Consider the following 24,946-nt stretch of genomic DNA (forward strand, 5'->3'; position numbering starts at 1 on the left):
TGAGTAGGAGATAGGACTCAAATATTTACACGTCACCAGTAGTGCCCCCTATAGGCCGCATTGCACGAAACCTAGTGGGCTTGTAAGGAGTAGATTGTACACAGGCATATAACAATGACGGTTGCTAAGTTTCGTAAGGAATGAGTGAATACTTAAAAAGTTATAGACCTTAAAGTCATGTCAATTGTTTGCGAGTCATCTGTAGTGGCCCCTGTAGGCTTAATGTCATGCAACTTGATGGGTGTCTACACAATATTTTACAGATTGTGTATGCCAAATTTCAAGAAGTTCGCAATTGCAGTTTTGAAGATATTGAAATGTGTTTTTTGTAGCAATTTTTGTAACTATTTGACTCGAACCTGAATTGAATTAGATGCATATTTTTGAGTGATATGAACACGTGCAAAACAAATTATAATTCAGCAATTTATTGTCAATACAAAATAACAAAATGAACAGAATAAAATAAATATCTTAAACAGAAACCTGTCCTGCTTAACTTAAAACTGTATAAATTAATATAAAACAATAGAAAGCAGAACATTCCTTTTGTAATAAGTGCAACAAGAAAAGTGCAGAAAGTGTGAGGAAAAGTTGCTGCTTTGTTGCCTTCCGGTATCTTCTTCACAACGAGAGCGCAAACGGCGAATGACAACTTTGATTGGTCATATGGTCCGACTTAAACGTGTGCATACCACCTCCTACTGCACGAGAGAATTTACAATTAACTATTGTCATGCGCTGTATTAGATGTTACGTGTAAGACAGGCGCGTCATGTAATAACTACACAACACTAAGGGCCGGTACAAAATTTCTCAGGGGCTGCCAATTGAATAGCTGCGCTGTATGTTATCAACAGTGGTAGACAGTAACGAAGTAAATTTACTTGAGTACTGTACTTAAGTACAGTTTTTGAGTATCTGTACTTTACTTGAGTATTATTTTTGGGGGATACTTTTACTTTCACTCCAATACATTTGAAGGACAAATATTGTACTTTTTACTCCACTACATTTCTGCTGATGCTCTCGTTACTCGCTACTTTTGAGTTTACGTCAGCTGATTATTTTTTTATTTTTATTTTTTTTTCAAAATTCTGATTAAATAAACTGTTTCTGCTGATTCGCTACGTCATGCCATACAATCCATACAATGCAGGAAGAAAGAAACACCTGGAGAAACTCCCACCGAGCACCCGTGGCCTTATCTCAAACCCATGTTTGAGTTTTTTGCCACAAAAAGTGATTCGTTTCAGCTTAAATGTTTGTTGTGCTGACCGCGAACAAATTATATCACGGCCTACAAGAACTCCAACCTGAAAAAGCACGTCGCGGTATGTAAAGTAGCTACTGACGTTAGCTAGCTTAATGTTTGTTAAATTGCTGATGAACATTTTAAACATAATTGTATGAGCTTGTAGTGTGTGTGTGTGTGTGAGAGAGAGAGAAGCTGTCTGCAAGAGAAAGAGTGAGGCTGTGGATTGTAGAGTGGATTTTATAATGACAATAAAGCTACTTTCCTTTCCTGTATTTCCTGAGATACTTTTTAAATACTTTTACTTAAGTATTTTTTTAAGCAAATACTTTAGTACTTTACTTAAGTAATATTTTGACTAAGTTACTTTTACTTGTATTGGAGTAATATTTGACAAGGAGTGTCTGTACTTTTACTCAAGTAGTGAAAGTGTGTACTCTGTCCACCTCTGGTTATCAAGTTCCAAAAATTATTCATAAATGCATATTCATTGGTTTCCTAATGTTTTTCATACATTATATACTATATGCAATTAGGGATTGTACCGGCTAGTTGACTAGTCGACTAGTCACTGATCATACATATTGTCAATGTGTTGACAATAACAACACAGATGCCTCCACGAAGACAGGTGAAGAGCCCAGTCAGTCATTGCAGCAAACTCACAGCGGTCACTTGTGGTAACATAGAAAAGGAGGCTGCAAATCAACAATTCGATGGTGAATTTCATTGTCTGAAGTTATCAGACCTTTAGCTGCTACACACAGAAAAGGATTCAGAGATATCCCACTTTTTATTCCGTGTGGCGTGTCTGCATCTCGACAAAAATGAACATAAAACTCAACCCTAATTTTGTTTGTTGGACTTCTATCTACTTTAGACATAATGTCCCGTTGTACTTGAAACAAAGATACACCATGGAACTGATACTACTCCCTATTCATTGTTGAAATTTGCTTCATTTTAACCAAGCTGCTGTTTCAGCTCACTATAATTGTTGATTGAGTTTTTTTCTCTAAATGTATTCAGTAAATGTACAATACAGACAAACAAAAGTCACTTCTATTGTGCGTTTCAGTTTAAGCTCCTGTCACTGATCTGTTAAGAAGTACCACAAAATGTATCTCAAACAAGGCAAAATGTAATGTACGAAGAGAAGAACTCACATTACTTATACATCAGTTCAGGCAACAGGAAAAGATAAGAGTTAGTAAATGTAAATGAGTTTCTTATTGGTGTATTAACACAGAAACGTTATGGGCAGAGATCACACATTCACGGAAGACAACTCACCCTGCCATCACTGTCTATAATTAACAAAGAAAAAAAAGCATGAAGATTTTCCGGTAGCTAGATGCTTATTAACTAAAATGCATTTTACTCGTGTGTTGAAACTTATTTTTTAAGAATTTTATCTTGTTTTTTTTTTTTTTCTTTCTGAAGCTGATAAGTGAATGTAAGCAAAGTGATTTAAAAAGCAAGCTTGTCAAACAAATTTGTTAAAAGAATCCACCATGTGGCTTAATGGAGGTTGGACCCAAATGCAGGACAATGCAAAGGTGAGACAGGAGTTGGTAAAAAATTAATTTAATCAAACAAAAGAAAACAAGCGCTGCCAAATGGCAGGATAGTCCAAAAACGAAAATCAAAACAAGAAGAACACCTGAACATGACAAGACCTTCCAGAACTTCCAGGGCGACTGGGAGGCCGGGCAGACAGGGCCGAGAGTTCTGGGGGGCGGTCAGGAGGCTGGGAGGCCGGGCAGACAGGGCCGAGAGTTCTGGGGGGCGGCCGAGAGGCCGGGGAGACAGGACAGGCCACTAAGGAGCTGGAGCGGGGACAGGAAGGGCACAGGAACAGGAGCAGAAGCCGGACCCACCTCGGGAGCAGGAGCTGGAATGGGAACAGGAGCAGGAACCGGGACAGGAACATGAGCATGAGTCCGTGCCACCTTGGGGACAGGAGCCGGAGTCCGAGCCACCTCGCATTTTAGTTAATCTGCTCCTGTTCCTAAAATGAACCGACCCTTGGGGCCGGAACGGGAGCAGGAAAATGAGCCGACCCTCGCATAGGGTACTGGTGTAGGGGCAGGACATGAACCGACCCTCGGGGCATGTACAAGGGTAGGGGGAAGACATGAGCCGACCCTAGGGGCCGGTACAGGAGCACGAGGAGCAGAAGCGGAGGAGGCCTTCCTGGGAGCTGGGATAGGAGCACATGGAGCAGGTCGCTGGATGTTGGCTGGCCGTGTGGCCGGCAGACTGGGGCACCAGAGGCTGCTGGCCTGCCTCCATGCCGTCCACGAGGGCCCATCCTCCCTGTCGGGGCCCTCATGGCCAAGAGTGTGCCTGAAAAAAGAGGCCGAAACTTGGGCCTAAGTCACAGTCTACAGTCCATGATTTGCTCCCGATAATAAGAAATTACTTGCCTCTTTTCTTCTGCCTCATCAAAGTAGTGTCTGCTGGGCCCAAGCATGGTCACGTCATTCTGTCAAGAAGGGTAGTGGGCAATGGAGGTTGGACCCAAATGCAGGACAATGTGGCAGTGAGGCAGGAGTTGGTAAAAATGAATTTAATCAAACAAAGTTAAACACAAAACGCTGCTAAACGGCAGGATAATCAAAAAAAAAATCAAAACAAGAAGAACACCTGAACATGACAAGACCAAAACTTGACATGACTTGGCGTGGAAACAATAACTCTTGACTAAGACCTGGCAAGACATGGAGAGAAAAATAACAGTATGACGTGACAGAGGACAAAGGGAAAAGCAGGACTATATATACACACACAAGGGCAGAGGAGACACAGGTGAAAACAATCATGAAACATGAACGAAACTCAAACATGAACACAGGAAATCATAACACAGAAACATGACACATCCTTTAATTTGAATCCTACTTTAAAACACATATAGGATTCAGACATTTGTGACTTCAAGCTCCTTCTTCTTGGTGCCTGAAAAAATGAGAAAACACAGATAAAACAGTTTAATTCACACGTCTGTATGATTTTATTAACATATTGTGGAACTGACAATTGAGCATACAGAAATGTTTTACAACTTCCTTGATTCTCACTTCAACAGCGCGCACATGGACAGCTCCTCTGTGTTTTACATGTTGCTGTAGGTTGCGTCATCTCCTTTTTTCTGCACAGGAAACAACATGAAGTCAACTCAGCTCAACTTTATTTATAGAGCACTTTAAAAACACCCACAGTGGAAACAAAGTGCTGTACATACTGTAGGTAAGAATAAGAACAAGAACAAGACAAACAATTAAAAACACTAAAAGCACTAAACAAGAGCAGGGTCTCATGCTGGATTTAAAGCCAAGGAATAAAAATGGGTTTTAATATAAGTTTTAAAAATGGACAGTGAGAGGGCTTGTTTGATGTGCAGTGGTAGATCGTTTCATAATTTGGGAGCAGCAACAGAAAAAGCACTTTCCCCTCTGAGCTTCCGCTTAGACCTCGGTACCTCCGGGAGCAGCTGATCAGCTGACCTGAGACACCGAGCAGAAGTGTAAGGATGGAGAAGCTCAGAGAAGTGAGGAGAGGCGAGACCACTTAAAGATTTGAAAGGCAAATAAAAGAATCTTAAAATGGACTCTAAAATGCACAGGCAGCCAGTGGAGGGAGGCCAGAATGGGAGTTATGTGCTCCCTCTTATGTGCTCCAGTTAAGAGACAAGCAGCCGCATTGTGAACCAAATGGAGACGTGCAAGGGAGGACTGGCTGACCCCAAAATAAAGTGAGTTACAGTAATCCAGCAGAGATGTGATGAAGGCATGGATTACTGCAGCAATTTGCAGATCCAATTTAAAATCACTGTCCATCTTTAAACCCAACTTTGAAACTGCTTTACATTAAATGCCAAGAGGCCCACTCTCTCCTCTTGCATGCACATGTGTCATGAACGAATGAAGAAAAGTTTACATACCCGAATGTTGTCATAAATATGATCACTGGAATAAAACACCTGGCGTCTCCTCCTACTGGCAGAATATTGTTTTTTAATTTAAGCACACTTTATACAAACACTGAAACCTGGTTTGACTATTATAAGCCATATTGTTGGACTGTATTAACAAATGCCTGATTTGAAAGTATATATTTATTGCTGGTCTTTTGTTTAGTGTTGTGCTTTTATATTAAACAAACTGGTTGACTTACATTTGATCAAAATTTGAAATAAATCCATATTTGTACAGCAACTCACCATTTCTTAACAACTATCACTGCTGCTACAAGGATCACCAAACCTCCAGCTGCTCCAGCAGCAATGTAAATATACAGCATGTTACCTGTCCGAACAGAAATCATAGAGTGTGTCCAAACACAGTGGTGACAATCTACATATGCTGCATTCAAAGTATTTCTTACTTTTAACAGGCAGGGAGAGCGTGACGTTGGCACTGCCCTGCGTGTTGTTTGCCAGACAGTGCACATACATGGAGGACCCGATGTTGACTTGTAGAGTCCCGATAGTAAGAGAGCCATGCTTCTCTACTTTGGTGCTCAGGTGAACTTTGTTGGGAAGCACAAAATGGATCATACTGGGAGGATTGGACTCAGCCCTGCACACACACTTGACCATGTCCCACTCTGAGGAGCACGATGAAGCATTCTTAATCTCAGGGGCATCTGCAGGAGCAAGAAATGTACATTTATTATACGTGTTTAAATAAAAAAAGTCTTCTTCATCACCACGGTTCTGTAGTTGTTTACTTACATAGCACATTGAGCTGCACAGAGCTTGAATTGACCCGTCCTACTTCATTAACTGCAGTGCAGTACAGCGGGCCTTTTCTGTGTCGAGAGACATTTAGAAGGATGTAGATCGATCCCTTGTGCACTTGAGCACCAGTTTCATTGTGCCACTCGTAGCTTCTGACAGGAGGGTTAGCATCACTGGAGCATTTCAGGTGGACAGTTTGTCCCTCCTCCACATCTGATTTGTACTCAACCTTCACATTTGCTGGGGCATCTGCATAGAAACATATAGATGTATATATTACTGTGGTGCTCTTCACAGACACAGTGTTTCGCATAGTAAAGTTTAAACTAGGAGTTGTACCAACTAGTCCATAATGAAGGATTAATGAGGGACATTAGCTGCAAGTCCCCCTATTTCTTTATTTATTAGAACTGAAATACTCTTTTGATTAAATACACTGCAGATCTAAGAAGCATCACATTCATGTCTTATTTACGGTATGAACAAAACTGCATTAGCTGTCTGCAGTTTGTATTAAAGCCTGCATAGTCAAGTCTGTGCTGGGGGTTGTACTGACTAGGCGACTTTACTGCTGTGCCATGACGCTCTCTCCAGATTTTTAAATTTAAAATTTTTTAAACCAAATCTTATCTTTTTGTCGTATCTTTTAGTGTCTTATAGTTTGTTAAATGCTTTTGATGTCTGTTATGTATTTTAAACCCTGTTTTACCTGTACGGTGACCTTGGGTGTTTTGAAAGGCGCCTATAAATAAAATGTATTATTATTATTATTATTATTATTATTATTTTAAACAGGAAGTCACATGACAATAACAACAGGTACGCCTCAGAGAAGGCCGAGGAGCCCAGTGGGTCACTGAAGCAAACTAGCATTGGTTCATCAAGAATGTGGAAATACTTCACTAAAGATGAAACCCATTGTACAGTGACGTGCAGAATATGTACGTCAGTACTGAAATACAACAAAAGTACAACTGCTATGCAGGCTCATCTGAAAAAGAATCCGGTAACGCCAGCAGAGGAATGGTCCAAATCCTCTCAACAGTAGTCAATTCAAGGTCCCGTAGGCAAAAAAATTTGAACATCGACAACTTCTCAGTCCCTCCCCCCTTTCCGCTAAAGCCCAAAACGGTCTCCCAAGCCCCTCCCCCCACAAGGGAGAGCTGTGCACGACAGAGCGCGTGCATTCATTGTGGCGTTTTATTCCACAGTTTAGATTTATCAATTTGCTATGTGGTAGATATATGACCGCTACCTGTTGATGTGGTTATGAAATGTGTGTCCATGAGCAGTGATTGACACTCTGTTAGATACACCCCTGGGCTTGATTGGTGCATCTGAATATGGAGCGTTGGATGTCTTGCAAATCGCGCTACAGGCTCTAGGTGGGGCCAGAGGAGCCGATTTTTTTTTTTTTAAATGACCTGCTTCATGCAATTATACTTGAACATAGGGTCAGTTTCAGCAAATATGACAGAAAGTTAGTTTTATAAGGTTATCCTACTGCACCTTTAACAACTTCACCAAACATCCTGCAGTAACAGAGAGGAGGAGGCTGCACATCAACAATTAGCTGGTGACGTTCATTGTCTAAAGTTATTAGACCTATCAGACCATCCCACGAGACACACACCAATCAGACGTAACATTATGACTGCCTGCTTAATATTGTGTAGGTCATAATGTTGTGGCTGATCGATGTATGATGAGCATGCTTAAAGATAAAATTACTATAGCCATTAAGAAGATTTTTAGAGCTCGTGGGTAGAGATGCTCCGTGCCCATTCAACGTGGGTCCTCTGGGAGATCTCCTTCTTTTAGGCTGCATCGTGGTTGTTGGCAGGGGTGTCCCCTGAGCCCCCTGCTGTTTGCCATATGCATTGAACCGCTGGCTATTAACATCAGAAACAACTGGAAAATAACCCCTATACATCTTGGTAAAACGGATGTTTGTTGTCATATAATCTTTAAAATATAAAATGAGTATAAGCGGATGACCAAAGAAACCTGTGAAATAGAGTTCACCATGGTTCTGTTTTGGTTTTGTTTTTTTGCTTCCTTTTTTTCTGGTCCCTCTTTATTTACTTCTTTACCCCATGTGTAAAGGGTGTGTTGGGGAGAGGCAGACGATGTTCATGTTTGTCATCCTCTTTACTGTTATGTTTTGTCTGTCTTTCTCCAAAAAAGTGATAAATAAAATATTTATAATTTTTTTTAAAGGATTTTTAGGTAAAATAAATCATAACTATAAAGTGTTATCTCTCTTTGGTCTCATTTTAATCTCTGTTCTCTTTGTTTGCTCGTCCTTGCTCTGATTTGTTCTAATTACTTTCAGAATATTTGACAATTTCCACTTTCTTCTGCTTTCTTCATATGCTTTTTATTGTCTGTTTGAAACCATGAAGGTCACAGTGTCAGAAGCATTTGTTTCATCATCACTACTTACATTTTACTTGAAGGACCTTGGACTGTGTCTGCAGCGGCTTTCCACTGTGCATTTGAACGCTGCATCGTAAAGACTTGTTGTGGTCAGCACGGGTCGGGCGAAATGTCAGAGTAGATGTTGCTTTCCACTGGCCGTCACTGAGCTCTTGTGAGTGAAAATGCTGCTCTCCAGAGTGACTCCAGTTGAAAACAGGAGGAGAGGTTGGGCAGGAGTAAAACACAGAGCAGGACGGAGACACACTCTGACCCTCACTTATTTCCTCAACCATAGACAAGGTGATGGGTTGTGAGTCATCTGTGTTAACAAGAAAGATCACAATAGTACCGCAGTAGTTACTTTCCCTGGTAACTAGTTACTTTTATAGTAGAGTAATTCAGTTACTAACTTTTTGGGAGAAGTAACTCTAACTAATTACTTTTTAAAAGTAACGTGCTCAACACTGGTTACTAGTGCCCATTAATTCCTTTTTCTTAATTATGAAAGTAAGAAGCATAACTAGTTAGAGGAGTTAAGACTGATAAACTATACAATTTAAAAAAAATAAATGTCATGGTAACAATACTGGAATTCAAGACAGAAATATAGGAATTACTGTTGCTGTGTAGTTTTTACTGGAGGCTGTTCATTTCACTTACCAATTACTGAGATGGAAACTTTGTTTTGTTGGTACGAAAATTCGTTGTAGTCTTTCATTTCAATTCTGAAATGAAAAGGCCCTTGGTCACTGGACCGAATGTCATCAATCTTCAGAGAACAGTTCTTGTGACTGACATCTCCCAGCAGCGTTGTCCGATCCCGATAATTCTCCAAGATATCTTTCTCGACTGGGTGATAGATAGGACGGTTCTCGTTGTTGAACCAAATCCCAGTGTAACCAGAGACTTGTTTATTTTCTGGCTGTGGGTAATCAAATGAGCAGGGGATGATCACACATGACCCAAGGAGACCTTTAACTGAGGACGGCACCTTAGCTGTCCAAGATGAGCCATCGGTTTGAGTAACTGTAACGCATTGAACAGTGAAATAGAAAAAGCATGGAGTCAATGAATGAATGTAGTAAAGTACAAATTCACCTGAACATTAAATAAAAAAACAAAAGAGACGCATGAAAAAGACAACTAACTGACTGTTTAATTCTACTGTTCATTTGATTACAGCTGAATATTCACCATACAGGAGGTACCATACCTTGAATGCATAGGCACACAGAAAACAGAGACCGTGTTAGAGCTTCCATCTCCACTGTCTTGTGTCAGGGTCAGACCTGAAAATAAAATGACAAATAGGCGTATGTTGCTGTCATTTCACTGTGGTGAGAGATGACTTATTGAGTTTCTATTCCACTTTTAATCTAACCAGCGACCCCTGTGATTACACAACATTAAACTTTTATCTCTTCAACCCTGTAGTGGGGGAGGTGTATCCTATTAATAATCATTCATCAGAATATATTTTGTTATTCTTTACCATGTCTGAAAGTTTTTTATTCACAGTGTGTGCTATACTCACTATCCATTCCTTAGAAACACATGCAGGAATTTCATTTTTTCCAGTAATTGTGACTTCTCCAATTTTATTTTTGCATAACAACACGATAAACAGAAGGGTCATTAACCATCCCAGCAAATCAGTTTAAAATGCCTCATACCCCATTGAGTTTAATTGTAATGGGCCATAAGTGTTTCAATCAGCAACGAAATTCCTGTGAAATGCCATAATTATGTACTCGTTTACACATGAGTGAGGCAATTATTATCACTTTTTAAAGCTGTTGTTATAATTTTCTAACTCACTATCAGATGTCCAAAAACGGCTCAGAAAAGGCAGCTGGACTTGTAGTGTTTTTTTTTCTTGACAATGCGACTAACTAACTAACTGAAGAGAGACAGAAAAACTGAAACAGTAACACACAGTTGCACTGCAATCCATCTATTTGTCCAGCAAGGTTAATTAGACATTTGTATAATGTATTTTCATCTGAATGGGGATTAAAACACCTTGAAAACAATGTACTAAGATACAATAAACCACACATGCATTGTATATACAGTGAGCATATACAGTATATGTTCACTGTATATACATTATTTTTTAACAGCTACTACTCACTGAAAGCAATAACATGTCATTAAAAGATCACACCTACAGTACACGCTTGCTAAATAATGTCTTTATCTAAACAAACACTGAGAATACCAGTTAAAAAGGAGCAAATACACTTTTTCAAAGGAAAATAATATGTTCACTGTACCTTGCATTGCATGTATCACGGATGCAGTGCATTCAAGACAGGATTTCCTTTTCCTCAGTTAAGAAGTCACATGGTCAGGGGTCTTTTATGGTGTCAACTCATGCTCTTGATTTCTGAGCGTCTACATACTGTAACATCAAACTGAAATCTAACGTCTTGATTTCTGTTTGGCAGGATCACACCCAGCGCAACTAAAAAAACATTCTTAGTTTTGCATGCATTTCACATCAAAGGGTCCTTTTTTTACACATTTTTAATTTAAACTGTGATCTCATGTCCTGATCACAGTTTCACATCCACAGTCTAATGGTGAGAGCCTCCCGTGCTGCAGACAAAATTTGATCTATTGATAAGAACCACAGAATGTATCTCCAGCTTGGCCACTGGAAACAAGTTGAGTTAGTTTCCAGTCACTGCTTCACTGACTTCAGTGACTTTTTCAGCTGTTGATCAGTCTTAAAGCTCTACCATCTGGCCAACATAAATGTGTTGACTAGATATAGATAAAGGTCAGAGAGCAGTCATTGAGTGAGGGATGTTATAGAGATTCCTCCCTGTGAAGAATGCAAGCATTAACAATAAAGCAATGAAGAAGAAATCACCACAGTCTGAGAATAAGTCAAAATTTAATGTACAAAGAGAAGAACTCACATCACTTATACATCAGTTCAGGCAAGAGTTTCTTTTGTAGTATAGGCGCATTAACACAGAAACATTGGGGGCTGAGTTCACACATCACACATCTCACCCTGACATCACTGTCTATAATTATCAACAAAGAAAACAAAGCATGACGATTTTCTGGTAGCTACATGCTTATTAACTAAAATGCATTTTACTCATGTATTGAAACTTATTTTGAAGAATTTTATCTTGCTGACAGCTCCTCTGTGTGTTACATGTTGCCGTAGATTGCGTCATCTCCATCATTCTGCAAAGGAAACAACATGAACTCAACTCAGTTTAACTTTAATTATAGACATAAGACAAAAACAATAACGAATTCGACAGGAACATTTCAAAATACAATAACAAATTTGAAAAATACATACAAAAAATAGCAACACTGCAAAATATATACAGAAATAGAAATATAAAGACATTCTGTATGTACACTGTTGTGGATTGAAAACTTTACAAATAAATAATTGCTAAAACTAAAAACTATGAGACGGTAAGGTAGTGATTTGTGATTTGTGCAGCGCAAAAAAAGGAGATTTAGTTTGTGCAAGAACAATGACTGTAAGGAAAAAACAAAACAAAAAAACGTGTGGGTTATTGTTGACTCAGGCTGGTGTTGTACAGCCTGATGGCAGTTGGGATGAAGGACCTGCGGTAGCGTTCCTTCTTTTTGTTCCTCTCTGAGCTTCCACTGCTCCAGCAGACCACTGCATACAGGATGGCAGAAGCCACCACAGAGTCATAGAAGGTCCTGAGCAGTGACCTGCACACCCCAAAGGACCTCACTCGTCTCAGCGGGTGAAGGCGACTTTGGCCCTTCTTGTACAGGGCGTTTGTGTTGTGTGCCCAGGTATTTGTATTTCTCCACAACCTCATTGTCCAAGCCCTGGACATTAACCGATGCAGTGCAAAGTGGTTTCCTACTGAAGTCGGTCACCACCTCCTTCGTCTTGCTGGCGTTGATGTGCAGGTGGTTCAGTGCACACCAGTCCACAAAGTTGGTGATGACCTCCATGTACTCCAAATCATTTCTTTGGGATACACGCCTGACAATGGCTGTATCATCAGAAAACTTCTGGAGGTGGCAGCTGTCAGTGTTGTGTTTAAAGTCCGATGTGTATAGGGTGAAGAGGAAGGGAGAGAGTACAGTACCCTGCGGCCCCCCTGTGCTGCAGACTACCACATCAGACACACAGTTGTGAAGCCTCACATACTGCGGCCTGTTGGAGAGGTAGTCTGTGGTCCATGCAGCCAGGCTACTGTGAACTCCAGCTCCTTCCAGCTTCCCCTTGAGCAGTGACGGTTGGATGGTGTGGAACGCACTGGAGAAGTTGAAGAACATGACCCTCACAGTGCTACCGGTGTCCTCTAGGTGAGAATGACATCTGTGCAGCAGGTAGGTGACAGCATCTTCCACACCTATGCTTGGTCGATAGGCAAACTGCAGCGGGTCCATGTTGTTGTGCACCAGATGACGGCAGTGGCCCAGGATGATCCTCTCCATGGTCTTCATCAGGTGAGAGGTTAAGACTACTGAAGTGATTCAGCTCAGTGGGATGCGCAGTCTTGGGAACCAGAACCACACAAGATGTTTTCTACAGGAGCGGAACTTTCTCCAGACTGATGCTCAAGATGTGCAGAAAAATGTGCAGAATTGATCTGCAAAGTCCTCGAGAAGTCTGGAGCTGATGCCATCAGGGCCAATAGCCTTCCTTGTTTTAATCCTCCTTGGCTCCCTCCCCACCTGGTCTGTGGTTATGGAGAAGCTGGAGGGGTGGTGTGAAGAGATCCCGGTTGGGTTAGGTGGGGGCTGGGGTGAATGGATCACTCCAGCAGAGAGTAGTGGGGGGAGGGAGTGGTGTGTTGTTGGTGACAGAGATGTTCTGGGGGGCGGTTTATGGGTGCCGGCAGAGAAAGCTCTCTGAGCCTTACCTGTGAAAATACACTGCAGAATTAAAGTCTGGTGGGCATCTGACCAGCCCCTAATTCCTGCCACTCGTTGGAACAATACAAAAAATGTGTCTGGGTCTTTTTCATCGAATTTTGGCAACAAACGTAACCCTTCAGCAACATCGAAGCCATGATGCAGCCCTGTAGTCCCACTCCTACCCTTTCCTTCTCTACCTCAGCAGCAGCTCTCAGCTTCTCCTGCTCTAACTCAAACTGAAATCTCTCTCTCAAGCTTTGCCTTTTCCCTTTCCAACTGCAGGCACTGCTCAAATGACCAAGTCCCATCCCCAACAACTGGGCCAACAAGAGCTACTGGATCCTGTGCCACCTCCAAAAGATCGGCAGACACAGACAGCCTCTCTACAATGTGCCGTAGCTCAGCCTTTTTTGGCACCTCTTTCAACACGGTCGTTCCATCTCTACTACAGGACAAACTCTCTCAGCTGACCGTGCCTGACTCCATCTGCAGGTGGATCACAGACTTCCTGTCTGACAGGAGGCAGCATGTGAGGCTGGGAAAACACATCTCAGACTCCCGTACCATCAGCACAGGTTCCCCTCAAGGCTGTGTCCTTTCTCCTCTGCTCTTCTCCCTGTACACAAACAGCTGCACCTCCAGTCACGAGTCTGTCAAGCTCCTGAAGTTTGCGGATGACACCACCCTCATCGGGCTCATCTCAGGTGGAGATGAGAGTGCTTACAGATTGGAGATTGACCGCTTGGTGACTTGGTGCAGCCGCCACAACTTGGAGCTAAACGCCTCCAAGACAGTGGAGATGATTGTGGACTACAGGAAGAACACAGCCCCACTCCTCCCCATCATCCTGTCTGACTCTACAGTCAACACTGTGGAGTCCCTCCGTTTCCTGGGCACCATAATCTCCCAGGACCTCAAATGGGAGCTGAACATCAGCGCCCTAATTAAAAAAGCACAGCAGAGGATGTACTTCCTGCGGCAGCTGAAGAAATTCAACCTGCCAAAGACAATGATGGTTCACTTCTACACTGCCATCATTGAGTCCATCCTCACCAACTCCATCACTGCTGCAGCCTCTGCTAAGGACAAGAGCAGACTGCAGCGTGTCATTCGCTCTGCAGAGAAGGTGACTGGCTGCAGTCTGAAGTCTCTCGACGAGCTGTACGCTTCCAGGACTCTGAAGCGTGCAGCTAAGATTGTGGCTGATCCCTCTCACCCTGGACACGGACTATTCAACAGACTCCCCTCTGGCAGACGGCTGCGATCCATCGAGTGTAGGACCACTCGCATGGCGAACAGTTTTTTCCCATCCGCAGTGCGTCTGCTGAACAATGCCAAGCCCCCACCATGAACACATCAAACCCACTACCATCCCACAATAAATGTTCTGGTGGAATATACATATATATACTGTGTATATATTTTTGTATTTTGTTGTATTTTTATATTTTATATATCTGAGAGCAAGTCTCTATATTTATTCTATAATATAGTTTCTATATTTTATTTTATTTTAGGCATAACACCAAAGCAAATTCCTTGTATGTACGATCATGCTTGGCAATAAAGTACTTTCTGATTCTGATTCTGATTAAACCCATCTGTATTGGGGAAGACAACTTGTCCCAGCCAATACTCCAGGGTGCTCCCGAGACAACTGCTGCTAACCACACGGACAACACGCAAAAACAACAAACAGCCCTGCAAAAAAAAAACAAAAAAAAAAACAGAGCAACCCCTCCTTATGAGAGAACTGCCACTACAACCTACATGAGGGACACAACTGCTCCAGCTACAGCCTCCCCACAGCTACACACAGCGCAACTTAAAGCAACCACTCTTCTGAACGCAGGTCAACAACATAGAGAGCACCACACCATTTACCCCCCTACTTAACACTACACTCAAAACCAGGCCAATGTGAGCCTTCCAATTTCACAGCCACGCAAGTGCCAAACATTGACACTCCCAAGTTGAAAATCGGACAAGACCCCACTTGTTATGCCCAACTCGTTACAACAAAATAGGGAAAGCCACACAGCGACCACTTAAATTAACCATAAGTTTATTTAAACACAACCAAACCAAACAAAACTACGCTGGTGTGCCTGAAGGCACCAGCCATCCTGGAAGGAGAGACACCATCTTAGAAGGGCCATGCCTTTATAGATGGCCACAGGTGGGGTGGGTCTCCTTAACAAGGTGGGAGGAAGCAGACACAGGGAACCTGGGAAGGGAGGAGCACAGAGAAACCAGCAAAACACAAAATGGCCGAGGGCCATCACAACAGTCAAACCTATTGAAGAACAGGTTCAGTTCATTGGCCCATTCACGGTCTCCTGCTTCTGGGCCCCTTCCACTGTCCTTGCTGTGTCCGGAAATGATTTTTAGGCCTTTCCAGACCTCTCTGGTGTTGTTTCCCTGGAGGCGTTCCGCCATCTTATTTCTGTAGCTCTTCTTGCCCCTCCTTATCTCTCTCTCCAGTTCCTTCTGCACCCTCTTCAGTTCCTCTTTGTTCCCAGTTTTAAAAACCCTCTTCTTTCCTTCAGCAGGGTTTTTGATTCTGGGGTCACCCAGGGTTTGTTGTTGGAGAAGCACTGTACCTTCATCATAGGAACAGTGTTCTCCACACAGAAATTAATGTTGTCTGTGATGCAAGTTGTCAGACTGTTGATGTCCTCCCCATGTGGCCTGCAGACCACATCCCAGTCCATGGTGTCAACAGTCCCTCAGTGCCATGCTGACCTCCTCAGTCCATCTCCTTTACCATAGGCAGGGTGCAGATGAACCAGGCTGTGGTCAGAATGGGCCAGTGGGGGGAGGGGGAGGAGCTGTATGCATCCCTGATGTTCGCATACAGCAAGTCCAGTGTCCTATGTCCTCAATGTCAATGCTACAGAGCTGCTCCTTTACCGTGAAGTTGCAGACGAAAAGGACTCGACACACCACAAAAACACACAAAAACACGGAAAACCTCTCAAAGCTACTGAAATTTGCTGCCGGCATGTCTGGCGCCGTCTTGAAGAGCACTTTAAAAACAACCACATCCGAAACAAAGTGCTGTACATAGGTAAGAATAAGAACGTAAGAAATAAGACAAACAATTAAAAACAATAAAAAACACTAAAAACACCAACGGCACTAAACAAGAGTAGGGTCTCATGGCACCTCGGTACCTCCAGGAGCAGCTGATGAGCTGACCTGAGACACCAAGCAGAAGTGTAAGGATGGAGAAGCTCAGTGAGGTAAGGCGGGACGAGACATTATAAAGATTTGAAAGGCAAATGAAAGAATCTTAAAATGGACTCTAAAATGCACAGGCAGCCAGTAGAGGGAGGCCAGAATGGGAGTTATGTGCTCCCTCTTATGTGCTTCAGTTAAGAGACGAGCAGCCGCATTGTGAACCAACTGGAGACGTGCGAGGGAGGACTGGCTGACCCCAAAATAAAGAGTGTTACAGTAATCCAGCAGAGATGTAATGGAGACATGGATTACTGTCTCAAGTGCTGATGTGTAAGAAAGGCTTTCACCTTTGCCAGCAGCCTTAGGTGAAAAAAGCTGGACTTAACCACTACACCAATTTGCAGATCCAATTTAAAATCACTGTCCATCTTTAAACCCAAGTTTGAGGCTGCTGGTTTTACATAAAATGCCAAGGGGCCCACTCTCTCTCCTCTTGCATGCACATGTGTCATGAACGAATGGAGAAAAGTTTACATACCTCCATGTTGCCATAAATATGATCATTGGAATCAATGCTTTGGCATCCCATGTGATCATAGTTCTCTTTCCTCTTATCCTGACTGGTGCAGAAAGAAAATGTATACAGTGATTAAATGTACATATAAAAACACTGTGAGGTTTGTGTTTTATGTGAATTAACGTAAAACCTTTGTGTCGCAGCATACTGAGACGCTGAGAGCTCCAACTCCTTATCTGCCTTTGTGGTGCTCATGTCAGGCTCTGGTGTGTCTCCAGATCTCCTCCTACTGACAGAATATTTGTTTTTAATTTAAGCACACTTTATACAAACACTGAATCCTTGTAATGCAAACTACAAGACTGAACTGATGCAGAATCATTTTCAAGCTGACCTTCTGCCTCTGCTTGGTTTGACTGTTATAAGCCATATTATTGCATCGTATTAACAAATGCCTGATTTAAAAGTATATATTTATTGCTGGCCTTTTGTTTAGTGTTGTGCTTTTATATTAAACAAACTGATTTGGTCGACATACATTTGAACAAAATTCTGAATGAATCCATATTTCTATAACAACTTACCATTTTTTAACAACTATCACTGCTGCTACAAGGATCACCAAACCCCCGGCTGCTCCAGCAGCAATGTAAATATACAGCATGTTACCTGTCCGAACAGAAATCATACAGTGTGTCCAAACACAGTGGTGACAATCTACATATGCTGCATTCAAAGTATTTCTTACTTTTAACAGGCAGGGAGAGCGTGATGTTGGCACTGCCCTGTGTGTTGTTTGCCAGACAGTGCACATACATGGAGGACCCGATGTTGACTTGTAGAGTCCCGATAGTAAGAGAGCCATGCTTCTCTACTTTGGTGCTCAGGTGAACTTTGTTGAGAAGCACAAAATGGATCATACTGGGAGGATTAGACTCAGCCCTGCACACACACTTGACCATGTCCCACTCTGAGGAGCATGACGAAGCATTCTTAATCTCAGGGGCATCTGCAGGAGCAAGAAATGTACATATGTGTTTAAATAAAAAAGTCTTCTTCATCACCACCGTTCTGTAGTTGTTTACTTACATAGCACATTGAGCTGCACAGAGCTTGAATTGACTCGTCCTACTTCATTAACTGCAGTGCAGTACAGCGGCCCTTTTCTGTGTCTAGAGACACTTGGAAGGATGTAGATCGATCCCTTGTGCACTTGAGCACCAGTTTCATTGTGCCACTCGTAGCTTCTGACAGGAGGGTTAGCATCACTGGAGCATTTCAGGTTGACAGTTTGTCCCTCCTCCACATCTGATTTGTACTCAACCTTCACATTTGCTGGGGCATCTGCATAGAAACATATAGATGTATATATTACTGTGGTGCTCTTCACAGACACGGTGTTTCACATAGTAAAGTTTAAACTAGGGGTTGTACCAACTAGTCGACTTTACTGCTGTGCCATAACATTTTTAGCAGGAAGTCAACTAGTCACCAATCACGTGATAATCACAACAGGGACACCTCAGAGAAGACAGAGGAGCCCAGTGGTTCACTGAAGCTAGTAGCAGTTAATCAAGTGTGTGGAAATGCTTCACTAAAGATGAAACCCAGTCTACCGTGATGTGCAGAATATAAGTCAGTCCTGAAATACAACAGAAGTACAACTGCTATATAATGCTAGCAAAGGAACGATCCAAATCCTCTCAACAGTAGTCAATTAACAACTTCACCAAACATCATGCGGTAACAGAGAGGAGGAGGCTGCACATCAACAGTTAACTGGTAACTTTTATTGTCTAAAGTTATTAGATCTATTAGACCATCCCTCGAGACACACACCGATCACACATGTAGGTCATAATGTTGTGGCTGATCGATGTATGACTAGCATGCATAAAGACAAAATTTCTATTGCCATTAAGATTTTTAGGTATACACAGGAGATAAACACAAGAAGACAGCGCAACTGAGTTTTTTCCAGTGTAGATGTACACGTGATGACTGTCAGTCGTGTGACAGTGACAGAACCTACACTCAAGAGATGTTGCTTTTGTATATAGGTTTGTGTGTTCATATGTCTGTGAAGGTTCTCAGTCACCCAGGTCATGGTATATCCAAAACGGGTTAAAAAAAAAAAAAAAGGAAACTGGACTTGTAGAGTTTTTTGACTGGTGGGAAGTTTGAGGTTTAAATAGGACTCTTACTGAAACTTGCTTGCTGTGTAAACAACCAGAAACCGGTGCAGCTAATTTCCATTAATGGTTTGGTACTTACCTGTCGTTGAGCGGGGGACTGTTGTCCTCTTTCCCTATGAATGCTGATCTAAAGACCGTCCAAGGCTCCAGTGTCAAGGTGTGAATGAGGTTGAAACTTATTGGGGACACAAGTTAAAACTGTATTGTAAATAGATGGCAGATTAAATCTCAGTCCACCTCCTCTGTTCAGAGAAGGCTTTTCCAGTCTGACATAGATGGCTTCCTTTACTCCTCTTTCAAACCATTGGTCTTCTCTGGCTAAGATTTGGATGTTGTTATCTTCAAAGTGTCCTTTGTCCCTCAGGTGTAGGTGGACCGTTGAATCATTTCCTGATGAGCTGGCTCTCCTCTGCTGGTACATGCGTTTCTGGATGGGTTGTTTGGTTTCCCCAATGTATAAGACTGTACATTCCTCAATGCACTGAACAACGTACACTACATTTCTCTGTTTCTGCCTGGGTGTTTTGTCTTTAGGGTGGACCAGTCTTTGCCTAAGTGTATTCCCTGGTTTGAAATAAACTGGAATCCGGTGATTTCTGAAAATTCTCCTGAGTTTTTCGGATACTCCAGCCACGTAGGGGATAACGATGTTTTTCCTTTTGTTACTCTCCTCCTCTCTGTCCTTTTTGGGATATCTTTTTAAGCCTTTGACAAAGGCCCAGTTGGGATATCCACATGTGGGTACAGTCTGTGCTCTGTGCTGAAGAGTTCTGATGACACCTAGTTTGTGTTCCAGGGGGTGGTGGGAATCAAATAATAAGTGCTGATCAGTGTGAGTGGGTTTTCTATACACTTCAGTGTTGAGGCTTCAGTCTTCTTCCACATGCACCAGACAGTCCACTGAAGAAGTTACTCGGATGAGTGGTGAAACGTCTACTCAAAAAACTCTACAGTTGCCTTTTTTTAACCTTTTTTGGATGTACCACGACCTGGATGACTGAGAACCTCCACAGATAAGCATCTATTTTCATCATCATTACTTACAGTTTACTTGAAGGACCTTGGATTGTGTCTTCAGTGGCTTTCCATTGTGCATTTGAACGCTGCATCGTAAATACTTGTTGTGGTCAGCACGGGTCGGGCGAAATGTCAGAGTCGACGTTGCTTCCCACTGGCCGTCACTGAGCTCTTGTGAGTGAAAACGCTGCTCTCCAGAGTGACTCCAGGTGAAAGCAGGAGGAGATGTTGGGCAGGAGTAAAACACAGAGCAGGATGGAGACACACTCTGACCCTCACTTATCTCCTCAACCATAGAAAAGTTGATGGGTTTTGATTCACCTGTGTTAACAAGAAAGATCACAATAGCTGTTGGCAAAGATCTGAAGTTGTATCTTAACTAATAGAGAACACTTGTCTACTGGATTGTTTTTTATGAAACTTTGAATTCCAGCATTGCTTGTTTTGATTTTAAACAGCTAGTCCACACATATGGACTACAAACACCCTTTATAGTGGAAAGATATTTCCTATATTATTTCCCTCAAAATAAAAAATAAAAAACTAAGAACAGGAACTTGACCTTAAAACAACACTGTAACTTGCTATATGTTTCTACAAAGAGAATCTCTTCCCCTATGCACATTAAGTCAAAGATTTTCATGCCTAGGACAAATAGAAACCCTTACTTTTTTCAGTACTGGACACCTGTGTAAGGGGAAAAAACTCTTTTCCTAACTTGTTTAAAGAAAGAGGATATCAATGCATTATAACAGCACAAATGAGGAACTAGGTAATAGATTGTCATGAAACAAACAAAAAAATAACATTGTTACCAGCGCAGTTCGAAAACTTGTTGTTTTTGTTTTTTAGGTTGTGCTGTTACAAATTGAATTTGCCAAACAATGACATGTGAAATAATCCAGAGAATCACACACTGTAGGATACCATGGATGAAAAGATGTGTTACTAGTGCCCATTAGTTCCCTTTTCTTAAGTAAGAAAGTAAGGGCGTATTCACACCAGGAAGGTCCGTTAATTCACTTGCTTTGGTCCGGACCAATTTTTTTTTTTTTTTTTTTTTTAGTGCGCTTTCACACTGTGATTAATTGCAACCGGACCAGAATTTATAAACAAAAACACATGTGCTAAGGTCGTTCAGCCATTGGCTGGTAAACGTATAGGCGGGGTAAAGAAGGAAGCCAAATGTCCCACGTAAATAGGCTACAATGGAGACTTTGCGTACTGTAGGTCTACTTGTTATTATGCTAGCAATATGGTTTATAAACTGAGCGCTGGAATCCCCTCTCTCTCATTTGTTTACTAAAAATCTTATATACTTCTGCATTTTTATGTGTTTTCTCCAGCATTTGAGATATCTGGACATCTGCCCAGATATCTAGGAGGCAGCGTGTCTCCTCAGAGCTCGGTTAAGCCACGGCTCATCTCTACCTAACCTACCTGCGTTTGTTTGCTTCACGTGTCTCTCTCTGTTGTGTGTGTCACTGGGCTATCCTACATTTCCCATAACTAGTGCAGTGCCCGTCGGAAGTATGTATTCCTATAGTGGGAGCTGAAGAAGATTTTTCAGTTGTGACCATTGTCGTGACCCATGTCTCCTCCCCACAAAGACACCTGCCCAGTTTCAAATCAGCGTGCCACAGACAGACAGACAGACACAAACTCACCAAATAAGTTAAAAGAAATTCTTGATTTATAGATAGATGATCAAATCACTCATTTTTTGTCTGTAAACTGTAAAATAACGTTGAGTCTCCGTTGCCATGGTTACCATCTAGCGTTTGAGCCAGCGCAATAATTTAGAACTGTCATCAGGCAACTGGAAATATTAGAGCGGAGAAAATCTATTTTACCGATATATTTTACATTTCTTATCCAAACAACGTCAAACTTAGCAGTGCACATCTTCGTGCCCGTAGCGAGACACCTGCCCAGTTTCAAATCAATCGGGCCAACGGTTCGCGACATATGCGTGCCACAGACAGACAGACACACAGACGCTTCTTGATAGATGCGCGAAAACTACGGGAGCTCGTCAAATCCAAAAAGGTAGATTTTTGCAACTTGGGTCGGATCGAGGTCGGGCTGCTTTCACACCATAAAGGAACCGCGCCAGGGTTCGGTAGGAACCGCTCCGAGACCACCTCCTCAGCTGGGTCTCGGTCCGCTTGTTTGGTCCGCACCAGAGTTCGAGTGATTGTATTCACACCAGTCAAAAAGGTCCGAACCAAGCAAGGAAACGAACTTGAGTTCGTTTTAATCGAACTAAACAAGGCAGGTGTGAATACACCCTAAGAAACGTAACTAGTGAGAGGAGTTAAGACTGATAAACTACAATTAAACAAATAAATGTCATGATAACAATACTGGAATTCAAGACAGAAATATAGGAATTACTGTTGCTGTGTAGTTTTTACTGGAGGCTGTTCATTTCACTTACCAATTACTGAGATGGAAACTTTGTTTTGTTGGTACGAAAATTCGTTGTAGTCTTTCATTTCAATTCTGAAATGAAAAGGCCCTTGGTCACTGGACCGAATGTCATCAATCTTCAGAGAACAGTTCTTGTGACTGACATCTCCCAGCAGCGTTGTCCGATCCCGATAATTCTCCAAGATATCTTTCTCGACTGGGTGATAGATAGGACGGTTCTCGTTGTTGAACCAAATCCCAGTGTAACCAGAGATTTGTTTATTTTCTGGCTGTGGGTAATCAAATGAGCAGGGGATGATCACACATGACCCAAGGAGACCTTTAACTGAGGACGGTCCAAGATGAGCCATCGGTTTGAATAACTGTAACACATTGAACAGTGAAATAGAATAAGCATGGAGTCAATGAATGAATGTAGTAAAGTACAAATTCACCTGAATATAAAATTGTAAACAAAGGAGACGCATGAAAAAGACAAATAACTGTCTGTTTAATTCTACTCTTTGTTTGATTACAGCTGAATATTCACCATACAGGAGGTACCATACCTTGAATGCAAAGGCACACAGAAAACAGAGACCATGTTAGAGCTTCCATCTCCACTGTCAGGTTCAGATCTGAGGTTCAGATCAGGTTCAGATCTGAAAATAAAATGACAAATAGGCGTATGTTGCTGCCATTTCGCTGGGTTGAGAGAAGACTTGTGAAGTTTCCGTTCCACTTTTAATCTAACTCACTGCACAAAACTTTCATCTCATCAACCCTGTATGGGGGGACGTGTATCCTATGAATCATTACTCATTTATCAGAATGTATTTTGTTATTCTTTACCATGTCCAACATTTTTGTATTCACAGTGTGTGCTATACTCACTCTCCATTCTTTAGAAACACATGCAGGAATTTAAGTTTTTCCAGTAATTGTGACTTCTCCAATTTTATTTTTGCATATTAAGCACATGATAAACACAAGGGTCATTGAGCATATCATCACCATCCCAGCAAATCAGTTTAAAATGCCTCATGCTCCACTGAGTTTAATTTTAATGGGCCATTAAGTTCTTCTTGACTTAAGTGTTTAATCAGTGTGAGGCAATTATCACTTTTTAAAGCTGTTGTTGTCATTTGTTGACTCCTTATCAGATGCACTTGTGACAATGTCAGTTAACTGAAGAGAGACAGAAAAACTGAAACAGTAACACACAGTAGCACTACAATCCATCTGTTTGTCCAACAAGGTTGATTACACATTCGTAAAATGTATTTACATCTCAATGGGGTTTAAAACACATTGACAACAATGTGCTAAGATACAATACAGTGAACATATATTCCTTTGCTCATTTAAAAAGGTCACATGGTCAGGGTTCTTGTATAGTGTCTGCTTATGCTCTTGAGTTCTGAGTGTCTACATACCATGACATCAAACTGAAATCTAATGTCTTGATCTCTGTTTAACAGGATCATACCTTTGTCCAACAAGGTTGATTACACATTCGTAAAATGTATTTACATCTCAATGGGGTTTAAAACAACAATATGCTAAGATACAATACAGTCACCACATATGGATGGGATATTTTTTTTCACAGCTAGAGCTCAATAAAAGCACCAACACGTCTGTGAAAGGTCACACCTACAGTACACGCTTGCAAAGTCTTTTTTAAAACAAACACTGAGAACACCAGTTAACAAGGAGTTAATACACTTTTTCGACAGAAAATAATATGTTCACTGTACATGGCATTTCATGTATCACAGATGCAGTGCATTCAAGATAGGATTTCCTTTGCTCAGTTTGAAAGTCACAAGCTCAGGGTTCTTGTATGGTGTCTGCTCATGCTCTTGATTTCTGAGCATCTACATATCGTAACAGCAAACTGAAATCTAACGTCTTGATTTTTGTTTGACAGCAAGAAAAGAAACATTCTTAGTTTTGAATGCATTTCACATAAAAGGGACCTGACACTTTTATTTACACTGTGGTTGAGACATCTCGTCATTCCTTTCAAGGTCACGTTTCGCTGTTTTTCTTTCATGTGCCATGTTTCCTGTTTTATCGTGAAAACTTACCTCGCCTCTCGTTTCAGACCGCTTCACTCGTTATCAGTTCACCTCTCTTGTGTATTTAGTGTGTGTTACTCCTTTTCTTGGTGCCAGCAGCAGGGACGGTTTTTGCTATGGGCAATGTGGGCGACCGCCCAGGGCGCAATCTATACGCACGAAAAGAAAAACTCGCCAGTTTTCTAGACTACCACCAGTAGCGGTTTTAGGCACGGGCGAACATAATCATTTGTG

The 24,946-nt window shown here is 41.8% G+C and overlaps 1 protein-coding gene and 1 pseudogene across 2 annotated transcripts; both read right to left on the reverse strand.

Annotated features, from left to right (window-relative positions):
• Positions 1–4,194: 4,194 nt before the first annotated feature.
• LOC311497575 (sialic acid-binding Ig-like lectin 14) lies at positions 4,195–17,109 on the reverse strand (the record flags this gene model as incomplete). Its single annotated transcript, XM_084557886.1, has 8 exons — positions 17,026–17,109; positions 9,634–11,627; positions 9,081–9,446; positions 8,446–8,739; positions 5,994–6,248; positions 5,645–5,905; positions 5,481–5,565; positions 4,195–4,216 (listed from the first exon to the last, which is right to left on the reverse strand). Exons 2-8 carry the CDS (start codon positions 9,680–9,682, stop codon positions 4,195–4,197), a joined length of 1,332 nt encoding a protein of 443 aa, XP_084414012.1. The 5' UTR covers positions 9,683–11,627; positions 17,026–17,109.
• On the reverse strand, positions 17,102–23,246 carry LOC311496365 (sialic acid-binding Ig-like lectin 14; annotated as a pseudogene). The gene is made up of 7 exons: positions 23,198–23,246; positions 22,657–23,011; positions 20,244–20,537; positions 18,094–18,348; positions 17,753–18,013; positions 17,589–17,673; positions 17,102–17,293 (listed from the first exon to the last, which is right to left on the reverse strand). The product of its transcript is annotated as a sialic acid-binding Ig-like lectin 14 (transcript).
• Between the last annotated feature and the right edge of the window lie 1,700 nt (positions 23,247–24,946).

The sequence above is a fragment of the Chelon labrosus genome (assembly GCF_963514085.1).
Source record: "Chelon labrosus genome assembly, chromosome: 12".
In the NCBI taxonomy this organism is placed as follows: Eukaryota; Metazoa; Chordata; class Actinopteri; order Mugiliformes; family Mugilidae; genus Chelon; species Chelon labrosus.